General features: G+C 42.5%; 2 protein-coding genes across 4 annotated transcripts in view; one reads left to right on the top strand and one right to left on the bottom strand.

The window, feature by feature from the left end:
- The window catches only part of LOC112223349 (calcineurin subunit B type 1-like), a 40,523-nt gene extending 30,955 nt beyond the window's left edge, over positions 1-9,568 (top strand). Inside the window, exons 1-6 of one of the 3 annotated variants that reach the window (XR_006079841.1) lie at positions 1,387-1,606; positions 2,641-2,817; positions 4,499-4,558; positions 4,822-5,006; positions 6,785-7,470; positions 7,510-9,568. Coding sequence is in view for 2 of the 3 variants with exons in the window: in XM_042305597.1 (XP_042161531.1) it covers positions 1,507-1,606; positions 2,641-2,817; positions 4,499-4,558; positions 4,822-5,006; positions 6,785-6,832 (570 nt within the window). In the remaining variant the exon portion in view is untranslated. Of the gene's footprint in view, positions 1-1,386; positions 1,607-2,640; positions 2,818-4,498; positions 4,559-4,821; positions 5,007-6,784 lie in introns of those variants that run through there. The other 2 variants (XM_042305597.1, XM_042305598.1) reach the window with 2 other exon arrangements.
- Positions 9,569-9,650: 82 nt separating this feature from the next.
- Positions 9,651-16,366, bottom strand: pno1 (partner of NOB1 homolog). The gene is made up of 7 exons (XM_024386342.2): positions 16,058-16,366; positions 15,550-15,699; positions 15,379-15,462; positions 14,908-14,968; positions 12,374-12,491; positions 12,180-12,250; positions 9,651-10,152 (listed from the first exon to the last, which is right to left on the bottom strand). Exons 1-7 carry the CDS (start codon positions 16,256-16,258, stop codon positions 10,085-10,087), a joined length of 753 nt encoding a protein of 250 aa, XP_024242110.1. The 5' UTR covers positions 16,259-16,366; the 3' UTR covers positions 9,651-10,084.
- Positions 16,367-16,376: the final 10 nt, after the last annotated feature.

Raw genomic sequence — 16,376 nt, 5'->3', positions numbered from 1 at the left:
TTTTGCATCATGATGTAAAACACAGCATCATGATGTAAAACACAGCATCGTGTGATGTAAAACACAGCATCATGATGTAAAACACAGCATCGTGTGATGTAAAACACAGCATCGTGTGATGTAAAACACAGCATCATGATGTAAAACACAGCATCAGCATCATGATGTAAAACACAGCATCATGATGTAAAACACAGCATCATGATGTAAAACACAGCATCGTGTGATGTAAAACACAGCATCATGATGTAAAACACAGCATCGTGTGATGTAAAACACAGCATCGTGTGATGTAAAACACAGCATCGTGTGATGTAAAACACAGCATCATGATGTAAAACACAGCATCGTGTGATGTAAAACACAGCATCGTGTTATGTAAAACACAGCATCATGATGTAAAACACAGCATCATGTGATGTAAAACACAGCATCATGATGTAAAACACAGCATCGTGTGATGTAAAACACAGCATCGTGATGTAAAACACAGCATCATGATGTAAAACACAGCATCGTGTGATGTAAAACACAGCATCATGATGTAAAACACAGCATCGTGTGATGTAAATCACAGCATCGTGTGATGTAAAACACAGCATCGTGTGATGTAAAACACAGCATTGTGTGATGTAAAACACAGCATCGTGTGATGTAAAACACAGCATCATGATGTAAAACACAGCATCGTGTGATGTAAAACACAGCCTCATACAGAGATGATATCTGTATTTTGAAAGTTACATAACTTGAAAAACCACTTAATTATCAGGTAGAACAGGAATATGTGAATAGCCCTGCATTAGGGGATAATCTCAGACATTGGGTTCAGTCCCACACAGAAATATCATAATCTACTGTATCTGTGAACTGCAATCTAGTTAACCACTTTCATTAGGCCTAAACAAATGTCAGTTGGTACATTGTCAATATATCTAAGAAAAAGTAAGAAAAAGTAGTGAGAGACAGATGGCACAAGGCAGATTTGTTCCCCAGAGATCTGGCTGTGGAGTGCCTTCAGCAAATGCTGCCTCTATACTCGTATACCACTCACACAGTCATCCCTCTAGCTTCTGTTTAGTCATCAGGCTAATGCATGGTGGCGTCGTCCAACCCAAAATGCACACACACACACACACACACACATCTCCCTCTCCCTTTCTCTCACACTCATTCCATTTCTCTCTGGCTCATAGCTTTCTGCAACAGCTAAGTGTGTCTGTTTTCTCTCCTCTCCCTCTTTCCTACCTACCTTCTCAGTTGAACTCCGCCCTCCTCTCTCTCCATTCTGTGAGGTTTGTCTAAAGATGAATAGCTATATCTGACTATAAGGTAGGACAGATTAGAGTAGTATTGTGGGGGGGGGGGGGCAGTAGACCGGTTCACGTGATCATGGCGTGTCTGAATAAGCTTATACTGTAGTTAGTATCTATGTTATTACAAGGCTTACCCCATGCTACTGTGAGAGGGGACAACAGAAACTAGGTGGGATCAGTACTCTCTGTAATGGCAGGAGCTCACAAGGCACAGGGCAACAAGCTCTCCTCGGGGACTGGGACAGCTAGGGCTGTTTGTACTACCCGCATCGACATGGCCAACAACAGATGTAAGTTCACTCAACTGGAAGATTTCAGGCAATGTTTGTGTAGTTAACTTGACCCCCCCGCCCGCATGTGTTTTAAAGGCACTGTTGCCGTGTCAGGTCTGTTGCCGTGTTGGGTCGGTGTAGGTGGGGAGGAAGAGAGTAGTCCTCGCCTACATACCGTCATTAGACCACATTATGTATGTGTGTGGGTACAGGGTTCTCTGGGTGCCTACCTGCATAGATCTACCCGTGTTAATGTGGTAATGTGTTGCGTGTCCATATTCCAGGAGATCTAGGTAAGCTGACGGCTACTTTTAACGGCAAAGGTTTTTACTTGCTATGACTGTGATACTGTATGTGGTTGTCTTGCCTACGTTGGTTGAATACACTGACTGGAAGTCGCTCTGGATAAGTGTCAAATAATTACCAAAATGTAACGCCTCTACTCATGTAATTTTGTTCATGATCCCTCTCTCTCTTTTCTCCTGTCTCGCTCTCTCTCTTTTCTCCTGTCTTGGTCTCTCTTTTCTCCCATCTGTCTGTCGGTCTCTCTTTTCTCCTGTCTGTCTGTCGGTCTCTCTTTTCTCCTATCTGTCTGTCGGTCTCTCTTTTCTCCCGTCTCGGTCTCTCTTTTCTCCTATCTGTCTGTCGGTCTCTCTTTTCCCCATCTGTCTGCCGGTCTCTCTTTTCTCCCATCTGTCTGTCGGTCTCTCTTTTCTCCCATCTGTCTGTCGGTTTCTCTTTTCTCCCATCTGTCTGCCGGTCTCTCTTTTCTCCCGTCTGTCTGTCGGTCTCTCTTTTCTCCCATCTGTCTGTCGGTCTCTCTTTTCTCCTGTCTGTCGGTCTCTCTTTTCTCCTGTCTGTCTGTCGGTCTTTCTTTTCTCCTGTCTCGGTCTCTCTTTTCTCCCATCTGTCTGTCGGTCTCTCTTTTCTCCCATCTGTCTGTCGGTCTCTCTTTTCTCCCGTCTGTCTGTCGGTCTCTCTTTTCTCCCATCTGTCTGTCGGTCTCTCTTTTCTCCCGTCTCTCTTTTCTCGTCTCTCTCTCTCTACTCCAGTCGATGCTGATGAGATTAAGCGTCTGGGAAAGAGGTTTAAGAAACTGGACCTTGATAACTCTGGGTCCCTTAGCGTGGAGGAGTTCATGTCCCTGCCTGAACTCCAGCAGAACCCGCTGGTCCAGAGGGTCATCGACATCTTCGACACCGATGGAAACGGAGAGGTGGACTTCAAGGGTAAGCCAGAGCGCAAGAGTAGCCTGGTCCCAGATCTGTTGTCTCCTTCTATAGCCTGGTCCCAGATCTGTTGTCTCCTTCTATAGCCTGGTCCCAGATCTGTTGTCTCCTTCTATAGCCTGGTCCCAGATCTGTTGTCTCCTTCTATAGCCTGGTCCCAGATCTATTGTCTCCTTCTATAGCCTGGTCCCAGATCTGTTGTCTCCTTCTATAGCCTGGTCCCAGATCTGGTGTCTCCTATAATCTGTTGTCTCCTTCTATAGCCTGGTCCCAGATCTGTTGTCTCCTTCTATAGCCTGGTCCCAGATCTGTTGTCTCCTTCTATAGCCTGGTCCCAGATCTGGTGTCTCCTATAGCCTGGTCCCAGATCTGTTGTCTCCTTCTATAGCCTGGTCCCAGATCTGTTGTCTCCTTCTATAGCCTGGTCCCAGATCTGTTTGTGCTTTTGCCTATACCATTGTGTATCACAATTTTTACTAGTGAATAAATGCTTGGGACCGACAATGTCTTTGAATTTAAGCTCATTTGCTGAAATCAAGGTCAATAATATTAGGGACATCAGTGTTGGTTAACGTGTCTATTGTCCTCCTGTCTGAGAATGTCCCAGCACAGTACATGGTGGCCTACACCAGAGGGGTATAATACAAACCAGGATCAATGAGCGGTCCAGAAAATTAATTGTCTGAAATAACTTTTTATTGTTTAGCAAGAAAAGCTTGACATGGGCATTGTCTCATTGACTCAACAACCAAACACACACATATCTAAGTTTAACTTTCTTAATTAACCAGAATGTTATTTATGTCTGTTCACCTCAGTTAGCTGGCTAACTCATTGATCCTGCTTCCTTATAGTTGTTGGTTAAATATACAATCTACACAGGACCTTCTAATCAGCAGGTTTCCATATCACCATGCAGCAAATTCATTAATAGACCAATAACAAAGAGAGTTCTGAACCTAGTTCTCAGTTTTCCCCTCCCCACTCTGAACATATCCAGACAGTCCTAGCAAGAATCTTACTTGAGAAATAGCTATTTTTACACAATTTAATGGAAATCATTAGAGTAAGGTACTTAGTTGTTACCTAGAAATAATTTTATATTGATATAAAATGGCTGCATTGGGCCTTTAATCACATTGCATGATTAACAAAAAGGATCTTGATGACCAGGGAGAGAAGTTGGTACTTTGGCCTGGACTGGTTCAGACTTCCAGTGTTTCTCTCGGTCTACTCTGCCGAACAGAACCTGCAGAGGAAGTAGTAACACTTAACGCAGGACAGTCAGGACTAGAAAGCCCGGATTCCATCCGGATACAGCCCGGATTCCATCCGGATACAGGATACAGCCCGGATTCCATCCGGATACAGCCCGGATTCCATCCGGATACAACACGATTTACATTTTAAAGAAAATTTCCGATTGAGCCGACATGTCCATCGTTTACCGCGAATGCGGTCTCCGCGAAAACATTGCCTTTAGAAGTTGCATAGAGGAAAAGGGGTGTTCTGATTGGATATAGCCCTAAATATGGATTGTAGTAGTTTGCTATTGATATTTTGATTGAACTTATGAATGCATAAGTAGTGTATTTGATCACTCCGATTTATATAAAATGATTGCGTACAGTATAAGAAGTCAAATAATGTCTGACTCTAAACCATCTGTCCCCCCCATTAGAATTCATTGAGGGAGTCTCACAATTCAGTGTCAAGGGGGACAAGGAGTCAAAACTTCGGTGTAAGTAGACAAATCTACTCCATCTCCACTACATCCTACACCTATACACCTCTCACCACACAAAGTTAAATGATCTGATCTACAAAGACAAAACCCATCCCCTGTCCCCCACTTGCCTGGGTAGAAACGGAATGCCTGATCGCATCAATGATGAGTCTTTCTCCAAAATATAAAACCAAAAAGGTCTGTGTTCAGGATCGCTGACTTACCTACACATCCTTCCACGTTTCTTTCCCCCCTGACCCCTTCCACCCCCCCTCTAGTTGCCTTCCGGATCTACGACATGGACAAGGATGGCTACATCTCCAACGGAGAGCTCTTCCAGGTGCTGAAGATGATGGTAGGAAACAACCTGAAGGACACCCAGCTGCAGCAGATCGTGGACAAGACCATCATCAACGCAGACAAGGACGGAGACGGCAGGATATCCTTTGAAGAGTTCTGCTTAGTAAGTCTGGGGTGGTGGGTGGCTGGGGAACTGGGGTCATGGGTGGCTGGGGAACTGGAGTGGTGGGTGGCTGGGGAACTGGGGTGGTGGGTGGCTGGGGAACTGGGGTGGTGGGTGGCTGGGGAACTGGGGTGGTGGGTGGCTGGGGAACTGGGGTGGCTGGGGAACTGGGGTGGTGGCTGGGGGTGGTGGGTGGCTGGGGAACTGGGGTGGTGGGTGGCTGGGGAACTGGGGTGGCTGGGGAACTGGGGTCATGGGTGGCTGGGGAACTGGGGTGGTGGGTGGCTGGGGAACTGGGGTCATGGGTGGCTGGGGAACTGGGGTGGTGGGGAACTGGGGTGGTGGGTGGCTGGGGAACTGGGGTGGTGGGTGGCTGGGGAACTGGGGTGGTGGGTGGCGAAAAGGATACTACAGGATGCTACTGTACCTGTAGACTTTAGCCAGTTAGCATTGGCTTGCGAAACTACCTCTTAACTTCCTTCATACTGCACGCAGAGGACATTTTCCAGAATTGTGCAACCCTATTGGGGGGTAACTCCAATTCTGGTTGATGGCTTCTCCTACCCAGCTCTAACACACCAGATGGCTCATTCAGTGGAGGGTAATGTTATGTAAAGAGCATGATTCCAGCCCCATTTCACTAAGAAAGTTCTGTATTCTGTTTCACTCTTCTGAATAAGCTATATTTGGCACATATTTTTCTAAGGCAACGGTTCCCAAACTTTTCCGTTCCGGGGAGCACCAAATCACCGTCAACAACTCTCGAGGACCACCATTGGCAGTAAATGTAACAAATTAGTCCTATTATTATTATTATAAACTATTGGAATTTTGAAAAGTAATGTCAAATTGCTTATAATACAATTAATACTCCCAACTGTTATTTTCTTTGGAAGAAAAAAATAAATTTGTATTTAATTAAATTTATCAAAAATAATTGGCTGAACACAGGTTGGAAAACACTGCTCTAGAGTCTTGAACTGAAACACTGTTCTTGTGGGAGTATTATCTTCAGGACAACTGTTGGACCGTGGTTATAGTTGGTTTGTGCTGGAGCAGACCAAGGTTGTCGTGACGGGATTGTGTGACAGTATTACAGAAAATACAAGGGGTTAACAGGATACTGTAGTTATACTAGTTATACTAGTATTAACAGGATACTGTAGTTATACTAGTTATACTAGTGTTAACAGGATACTGTAGTTATACTAGTTATACTAGTGTTAACAGGATACTGTAGTTATACTAGTTATACTAGTATTAACAGGATACTGTAGTTATACTAGTTATACTAGTGTTAACAGGATACTGTAGTTATACTAGTATTAACAGGATACTGTAGTTATACTAGTATTAACAGGATACTGTAGTTATACTAGTATTAACAGGATACTGTAGTTATACTAGTGTTAACAGGATACTGTAGTTATACTAGTATTAACAGGATACTGTAGTTATACTAGTATTAACAGGATACTGTAGTTATACTAGTATTAACAGGATACTGTAGTTATACTAGTGTTAACAGGATACTGTAGTTATACTAGTATTAACAGGATACTGTAGTTATACTAGTGTTAACAGGATACTGTAGTTATACTAGTGTTAACAGGATACTGTAGTTATACTAGTGTTAAGTTGCCTCTCTTAGTTGGAATCATGTTGCGTGATTTTGAATATCGTTAAGAATCAATCTGTTCCCGCCTGCTTTTACTCTAGAATTGGAATTAGAACTACAATAAGAACTATTTGGTTCTGTTCCTTCTCTCTTCCCCTAGGTGGTGGGTGGCCTTGACATACACAAAAAGATGGTGGTAGACGTGTGAGCATGTCCCTCCGCTCCTCTCCCTCCCCTCTGCTTTCTTCTCCATCGGTCTCTGAAGATCTGCTCAAGACGTCTGGCAAACACTTCGTGTATCAATGGAAGTATTCTCTCTCCCCGTGAAGCCACTTCTTTTCCACCTAAACAAGCCACAAGCTTCGCGAAGCCAATTTAGTTGTGTTATTGAACTCTGATCCTCTCGATAACCTGAAGGACAGCTATTTTTGTTTGTAAGAGCATCCCAGTTTGAGGGAGGGAGGGGAAAGGTTGGCTTGATTATATTTTGTCAATTTTTTTTTGTAATGTTATTTTTTTTAAATATTTATTTTCGTTCTGGTCTGTGTTTTTTTTATAGACAAAGTATATCTATAAATGTTTATTTAGTGGGGAAATGTGTCATTATCTGAGGTGTTGCGTTTAAATAATATACTTGATTTGGGTTACAATTCAAAACGTAGGGTATAAAGTGCCAACCAGGACATATGGTATTGTTATTATTAAGTATCCACCATTGCGGTCAGTGATGGACTGGTCGGTCTGTGATGAGTCAAACGCTCGCTGCAAGATCACTAATGGTTAGCTGCAAATTTCATTTTCTAAAATAAACAGCAGTTTCTTTTGCACTATTTGACTCCTGAGCAGGTTGGATTAGATAAATTAAGACATTTGACTCCTGAGCAGGTTGGATTAGATAAATTAAGACATTTGACTCCTGAGCAGGTTGGATTAGATAAATTAAGACATTTGACTCCTGAGCAGGTTGGATTAGATAAATTAAGACATTTGACTCCTGAGCAGGTTGGATTAGATAAATTAAGACATTTGACTCCTGAGCAGGTTGGATTAGATAAATTAAGACATTTGACTCCTGAGCAGGTTGGATTAGATAAATTAAGACATTTGACTCCTGAGCAGGTTGGATTAGATAAATTAAGGCATTTGACTCCTGAGCAGGTTGGATTAGATAAATTAAGACATTTGACTCCTGAGCAGGTTGGATTAGATAAATTAAGCTTCCGATCACATTAAACATACCTGTTGGAAGTTTAGAGTGATGGGCTGTTTTATTATATGTTTATACTTTGAGATTATTATTCTAAGCGTAGAGATAGACGCCAAGAATGTGATGTCTTGGCATACTTATTTGTATTTTACTTACTTTAACGACACGTTTTTACGTTGAACCATATGACAATCCCCCAATGCAAAGTAAATGGGCGGCAGGTAGCCTAGCAGTCAGAGGCGAGCCAGCAACCGGAGGGTTGCTAGTTTGAATCCCGGGTCTGACGGGAAAAATCTGAAGGGAAGTGAGCTGGTAACCAGAGGGTTGCTGCTGGTGTCAAATCCTAGATGGCATAACCTGCCGTTGTACCCTTGAGCAAGACCCTTAACCCTCCCCCCACAGCAACTGCTCCATGGGCGCCGTAGTATGGCAGTCCCCTGCTCTAACCTGTGTGTGTGTGTCTTGGGATAAAGTCAAATGTTCTGTTGCACCTTGTGTACAATTGAACAAATAAAAGGATCTTGTACAGCTTGATCACTCAAGTTCAAAAAAATAATCTCTATAACATGGACCATCTATGTATTTGTATTTTATTATATCTTAAACTGAGGAATATCCTAAAATATCGAGATGAGAAAGATTTAATGAATGTCAGTGAGTTATTGAGGGAATATAGAATGTTATGGCATGTTATTGAGACTCAACTGCAGGCAGCATAGTAACTGTATATTAGGTCAATGTTTGCTCATCTTAGTAGAGAGAGAGGCTGCAGCAGCCAATGTCAACCGCCCCCCCCCCATCAATAGTGCATTTACAGTACAGGGTTCTTTCTAATACAACAACGGAGTTACTCGTAAACGCTTGACATGATTAATGGACATACGGTACATTTGAGAGTACATTAGAAAGTGAAGATTTAAGAATCTATCACGATCGCCTCATCGGTCCTCTCCCTCCATGGTATTCACAGTAGGGAGACTGACACAAGTTTAAGGTGAATTGGGCATCCCGAGAATATAATTGTAACAAAATGGCGGCGGGTTGTATTTTAATGATTTGATAGTTGGTTTGGAAACCATTGTTTTTAGTGAGACGTCTCAAATGCCTCCCTGCATAGTGTACTACTTTTTAACCAGGGCCCATAGCTCAGGTCAAAATGAGTGCATCATATAGGGCACTGTACAAGTGGCTTTTCTTGGGCCTCCTATGTTTGCATGATGATTTTCCTTGTGCATGTAGATGATCCATTTAAATAATCCTTGCTAAAACACGTGAATGGTGAGGTCAGTAATAACGATATTTAATCATCTACTGGGAAACATATTGGATTTTGTCCCAACTTTGTTAAAATGTTCACATTATGGAGCAGTAATCCAAACAGACTGAACTACATGTTAACTTTGTATTCCCCCCGGATCAGCGCGATGGGGATTCTATTCCTGTAAAAAGCTGGTCCCAAAGTCAACTGCCACTCACTGTACTCGACACGGTTTTGTATAGAAGCTTTCCATTCCGTTATCTATATAGTTCAGATTATAGTTCTGCAAGTACTACTTTCTCTTATTTTCTTTGAAGGGGACTCGGTGCTCTTTTAGTTATGTGTGGAAACTGAAACGGTTTAAGTTTGACTAATAGTTATTCTCCCCTTTCTCTGCATGGTGCATCTGATGCTGTGGGACTGTTGGAAACTTGATATTGTATGAAAATTAAAAAATAAAACACTTTGAAACATTTTAAGTACGAGTTGTGTGTGTGATCACTTTGTTTCCCTGTTGTGTCGTGGGGTTTCTGGATCAATTTGGCACTTTACAGTCTCACATTAGGGTTTCTGCATTTTTATTTACATTAACTCAAATTTTCACTTCATGTGTAACAATTAAATTGTTGGCCTCCAAATACTTTTAGGTTCAGATTTTATTTAAATCAAACTGAAATCCAAAAGACAAATTAGGAAAAAGGGGCAAATCATTTACATGCAAATATCCCCTGTGGGAAGAGACAGGCCAGTCCAGATGTCGAAGGCAGGTAGGCACTCCCCAGATCAATATGTCCAGCTTCAACAACTAAAGTCCTGGAAGATGTCAGGCAAGGGCCCACATCCAAAAAGAGTCTCAGGAGTGCTGATCCAGGACCAGATCCACCCATCCATATTACCTTAGGTTTAAAAAAAAAAAAGGCAAAACCGGTCTTCCATCAGAATCTTGGGGAATACCTGACTCATCAGGAGACGAGAATATAAATCCACGTGTGACTTTAGAATCTCTCTGCTGTCCTGCTGGCCACGACCCTGATGTTACCGTACACCTTAGAAGGGGGACTTCCTGTATGGGGAAATAGACATGTATAATATCAATAACATGGTACCAGTCAAAAGTTTGATTTGAAGTTTGCACACCTACTCATTCAAGGTTTTATTTTTATTTTTTTAAACTATTTTCTACATTGTAGAATAATAGTGAAGACAAAACTATGTAGTAAGGGGAAAAAGTGTTAACTTCTTTGGGATAGGGGGCAGCATTTTCACTTTTGGATGAATAGTGTTCCCAGAGTAAACTGCCTCCTACTCAGTCTCAGATGCTAATATATGGATATTATTATTAGTATTGGATAGAAAACACTGAAGTTTCTAAAACTGTTTGAATGATGTCTGAGTATAACAGAACTCATATGGCAGGCCAAAAACCCGAGAAAAAAATCCAAATGGGAAATCTGAGGTTTGTAGTTTTTGAACTCAGCCCCTATTGAATACACAGTGGGATATGGGTTATGTTGCACTTCCTACGGCTTCCACTAGATGTTAACCATCTTTAGAACGTTGTTTCAGGCTTCTACTGTGAAGGGGGGCCGGATGGGAGCTGTTTGACTAAGGGGTCTGGCAGCAGCCTCGTTCTCAGTCACACACATTTCTCATGAGAGGTATCTCTCGTTCCATTGCTTTTCTACAGACAATGGAATTCTCCGGTTAGAACATTAGGATGTTTTTATCATAAATCTTCAATAAAGATTGAGTCTATACTTAGTTTGACAAGTTTGTACGACCTGTAATGTAACTTTTTGTGATGACACCTGCAATGCATTTCAATTAACGGGTGTGCATTGTTAAGTTAATTTGTGGAATTTCTTTCCTTAATGCGTTTGAGCCAATCAGTTGTTGTGAAGAGGTAGGGTTGGTATACAGAAGATGGTCTTTTACCAAATAGGACTAAGTCCACAATATGGCAAGAATTACCACATGATTCCATACGTGTTACTTCATAGTTTTGATGTCGTCACTATTATTCTAAAATGTAGAAAACAGTAAAACATAAAGAAAAACCATGAAATGAGTAGGTGTCCAAACTTTTGACTGGTACTGTATATAATATGCTAATTAGCAGGTGTTTTTTTTATACCCAAAGCCACACCCACACTATTCGTCTGGGTGACCCGGGAATCGAACCCACAATCCTGGTGTTACAAGTGCCATGCTCTAACAACACTGTGTGGCATTTCCTAAAACACTTCCCATTTTAATACATGGGACTTGGGGGCAATGGTGAGACGTGACTATATGACGAATTCACATGAGAGTGTGGTGTGGAGAAGTGCCGCCGATCCTTCGTGTCTGGAAGTAATTTAGTCATTGGCATTTCTGGATGAATCATTATATTAATAAACATCTGATTCATTTAACAAAGACGATAGTCAGTTTAAAAACAGGTACAAGACTGTGTACATATCTGGATGTGTTGGCAAAATCACTACATATCCCAATAAGCCAAGCGGGAGAGGCTGCACGTTGTCAGTTCCAAGACCAGTAAGAAATGTCTAGCTAAGCCGACGCCAATGGATCTCAAAACTGAACTTGTATCTGAGATAAGTAGCAATGAAAACCTTAACCACCGTCATCTTACGACACATTTGAAACCATTCAACAAAACAAATAATTTAAGTTTCTTTCCAGACTTTTGCAGTTGAGGATGTGTTATTTATGAATTTTGGCAATGAGGACAAAAACTAGCATAGTTTAGCTATCCAGCTAGTTTAGCCAGGGAAAACAAACTCCAGCCTTGTTCGCTTGTGTGCCCAGCCGGGTGCACATGCGCACTTAAGCTAATTCAGGAGACAGTTTGTATGTCTTGATATCAGGAGCTGGCGGCGGTAAGTTTGATGAAATAAATCAGATGACGTATATTTAAGGTGATCGAATCGATATTCAATCTCGAAATCAGTTGTGACTGTCAACAGCAAAACAAAGCTTAAGAAGACGTATGAAACCTGAAAATGAATGGCGTCACTTCCGGACACTGTATCCTCCTCCCCTTCCTCACCACCACTCTACCAACTTCCACATCTCTTTCAGTCTTACCTAAGATGAGGTTGCATATCGCTGTCCGTGCCATCTTAATATTCTGGAAAGATCCTAATATGTGTACTTTTCTGTAAAATATTAAAGACACCAACAAAAAAGAACATGATGAAACCAGAAATAATCATCTTTGAATGTAGAACCTAGAATTCTAACTATTACGTCATAACATGGGGCCATATAGCACTACTCACGAGTCTGCCAGAACAATCCTGGTCTTGGTCACATTTTCAATGGTGAATTTTGTTTTGCCTCCTTTCCCTGCTATCCTGCCAATAGCTCTGGACAAATGGTCTCCTTTCAGTGGTTTTACTGTCAACGAAACAGAAAAAAAAATAGTACGGTGAGAAAAAGTTCACACACTTTAAATGCACTTAGTATGGGCAGAGTCTGTGCATACTTTATTTTTATTTATTTATTTATTTTATTTCACCTTTATTTAACCAGGTAGGCTAGTTGAGAACAAGTTCTCATTTACAACTGCGACCTGGCCAAGATAAAGCATAGCAGTGTGAGCAGACAACACAGAGTTACACATGGAATAAACAAATTAACAAGTCAATAACACAGTAGAAAACAAAGGGGGAGTCTATATACAATGTACAATGTGTGCAAAAGGCATGAGGAGGTAGACGAATAGTTACAATTTTGCAGATTAACACTGGAGTGATATATGATCGGATGGTCATGTACAGGTAGAGATATTGGTGTGCAAAAGAGCAGAAAAGTAAATAAATAAAAACAGTATGGGGATGAGGTAGGTGAAAATGGGTGGGCTATTTACCAATAGACTATGTACAGCTGCAGCGATCGGTTAGCTGCTCAGATAGCTGATGTTTGAAGTTGGTGAGGGAGATAAAAGTCTCCAACTTCAGCGATTTTTGCAATTCGTTCCAGTCACAGGCAGCAGAGTACTGGAACGAAAGGCGGCCAAATGAGGTGTTGGCTTTAGGGATGATCAGTGAGATACACCTGCTGGAGCGCGTGCTACGGATGGGTGTTGCCATCGTGACCAGTGAACTGAGATAAGGCGGAGCTTTACCTAGCATGGACTTGTAGATGACCTGGAGCCAGTGGGTCTGGCGACGAATATGTAGCGAGGGCCAGCCGACTAGAGCATACAAGTCGCAGTGGTGGGTGGTATAAGGTGCTTTAGTGACAAAACGGATGGCACTGTGATATACTGCATCCAGTTTGCTGAGTAGAGTGTTGGAAGCCATTTTGTAGATGACATCGCCGAAGTCGAGGATTGGTAGGATAGTCAGTTTTACTAGGGTAAGCTTGGCGGCGTGAGTGAAGGAGGCTTTGTTGCGGAATAGAAAGCCGACTCTTGATTTGATTTTTGATTGGAGGTGTTTGATATGAGTCTGGAAGGAGAGTTTGCAGTCTAGCCAGACACCTAGGTACTTATAGATGTCCACATATTCAAGGTCGGAACCATCCAGGGTGGTGATGCTAGTCGGGCATGCGGGTGCAGGCAGCGATCGGTTGAAAAGCATGCATTTGGTTTTACTAGCGTTTAAGAGGAGTTGGAGGCCACGGAAGGAGTGTTGTATGGCATTGAAGCTTGTTTGGAGGTTAGATAGCACAGTGTCCAATGACGGGCCGAAAGTATATAGAATGGTGTCGTCTGCGTAGAGGTGGATCAGGGAATCGCCCGCAGCAAGAGCAACATCATTGATATACACAGAGAAAAGAGTCGGCCCGAGAATTGAACCCTGTGGTACCCCCATAGAGACTGCCAGAGGACCGGACAGCATGCCCTCCGATTTGACACACTGAACTCTGTCTGCAAAGTAATTGGTGAACCAGGCAAGGCAGTCATCCGAAAAACCGAGGCTACTGAGTCTGCCGATGAGAATATGGTGATTGACAGAGTCGAAAGCCTTGGCAAGGTCGATGAAGACGGCTGCACAGTACTGTCTTTTATCGATGGCGGTTATGATATCGTTTAGTACCTTGAGTGTGGCTGAGGTGCACCCGTGACCGGCTCGGAAGCCAGATTGCACAGCGGAGAAGGTACGGTGGGATTCGAGATGGTCAGTGACCTGTTTGTTGACTTGGCTTTCGAAGACCTTAGATAGGCAGGGCAGGATGGATATAGGTCTGTAACAGTTTGGGTCCAGGGTGTCTCCCCCTTTGAAGAGGGGGATGACTGCGGCAGCTTTCCAATCCTTGGGGATCTCAGACGATATGAAAGAGAGGTTGAACAGGCTGGTAATAGGGGTTGCGACAATGGCGGCGGATAGTTTCAGAAATAGGGGTCATTTATTTGACAGTGACAATGTACATCAATCAAAAGTTATGAAAATATTTAGCCAGCTGGCTAGTTTTCATCTGTTGTCCTGGGGCACAAAATATTAAAAAGGTAAGACAATAAGACTGGTTTTACTGACAATAAAAACAATTGATTGAAAGAAAGAACCAAGACAGTCAGTGAAAAATGTGCACTTAGTAGTGAAAAGAGCTTACATACTACAAACAGGGATGAAATTAAGATAACACACTAGCCCAAGGCTAGTACTTTTCAGACCGGGCTAGTAGAAAGTGTGCCTAACTAGCTCAATGACTAGTGAAATGTTGACTTTTCAGATATCGCATGGCACAGAATGTCACTGGGACAAGTACACATTGTGGTTTACAAGCCTGGCTGGCCAGTGCCCATAATCCATTCCTGACTACAAATATTGTAGGTTGTAAAGGTAGAGCCAGGCAGGCCCTTAGTTACCGTCTGTGACATCAAAGGTTTCCAGGAAAAGTTCATCCAATCTGATGAGAGCAAGGGCATCCTGGGGAGACAGACAAAGTGTTGTTTAGATTCAACACAACACGGGAGTTGTATTGTCAATAGACATTAGGCCAGTAGACTACTGCATGCTAGCGGTTCTGGTAGACTTCCAGGCATTGCGCTAATGCTAGTTAGCAATGGCTCACGAAACTGCCTTAAACTCCACGCAGTGACAAATGGTATCCATGAGATCATCTGACTCTGGGTACGTAGAAAAACATAACAATAATTTCTACAATCTCTCACTATCCCTTTAAACATATTTGACTTGAAAGAAGGGAGATGGCCTGTAATTCTCACTAAATCAATATAGAGCAGAGATAGTAGAGTGCTGTTGGATGACTGGATCCTTCTCATTTCATCACCCCAACAAGATAATGCCTTCCTTTCCCAGAAGGTGCTGCTGCTTACCTCAACCTGGAATCCTAGAACGAAGGCTCGTACGAAGTCTGCAGCTCTCGTGAGAGAGCCAATGTCCTGTGTGTCTTTACATGTCTGCAATGAAAGACACGTTCTTATTAAGGCCTACTGTCTAGACACCAATACAAATAAACATCGCTCAGGTAATCTCATTGCATTTACTTTAATTTCCACATTTCTGGTTTTGAGGTTGAATCTGACTTGGAGCTGTAGGTTCTCCACGATGGGTGTGAATATCTTCAGCCAGTTCTCCTTCAGAGGGGTATACCTGTGGGCCGGGACAGCAACCTTACGCATCTCATCAGAACCACCCTGAAACAAGGAGACAAAAAAAATATGACAGTGGAAATGTTAGAACTGTCATCACAACTTCCCACAGTGGTATGTGCAGATTCATGACATTGTTGTGTAGCCTACACTAGAAGAAAACCCGCACTGGCTGACTAAAATGTAATCTTGTGAGACAGTGCCACTTATTTGTGCGGGCTAAAGGCTTCAATTTAGGCAGTGTAAGAATAATCATAGCAATAGCCTGACATTGCGCATGTGCAAGACCCAGACCTTACACGGGACGAGAAAAATGTTCTACCCTAAACAGGCAAAGTTCAAGCTAAGTGTAATCATTCAGTAACATATGTACTAATATATAAAAATGTTGGATTTACTTTACCTTAAGTTTGTCGCCTGAAATGGGTGGAAACTGAGGCCGCTTGCATGCTACGGAGTCCTCAGCCTCCATATCGACTCCATCCATCTCGCGTTTTCGCTTCGATGTCTTCTTTGATTTCACCTTGACGAACGCTTCTGTTGTGTCTTCACTGTCTATAGTAGTAGCAGCTACCTCCGTTGTTGGATTATTATCAGTGTCCATAACGAATTTCGTTTTTTAACAGTAAATAAAGCCAAAATGTTAGGAGAGGTACATGAAGTTGTACACGAGGTTGTTCCCGTGTTTTTGAAAGGACCCAAAGTCTGTTCAACATAAGCCT

Source organism: Oncorhynchus tshawytscha, linkage group LG24, assembly GCF_018296145.1.
Source record: "Oncorhynchus tshawytscha isolate Ot180627B linkage group LG24, Otsh_v2.0, whole genome shotgun sequence".
Taxonomy (NCBI): domain Eukaryota; kingdom Metazoa; phylum Chordata; class Actinopteri; order Salmoniformes; family Salmonidae; genus Oncorhynchus; species Oncorhynchus tshawytscha.
This window is presented reverse-complemented; position numbering and strand designations above follow the sequence as displayed.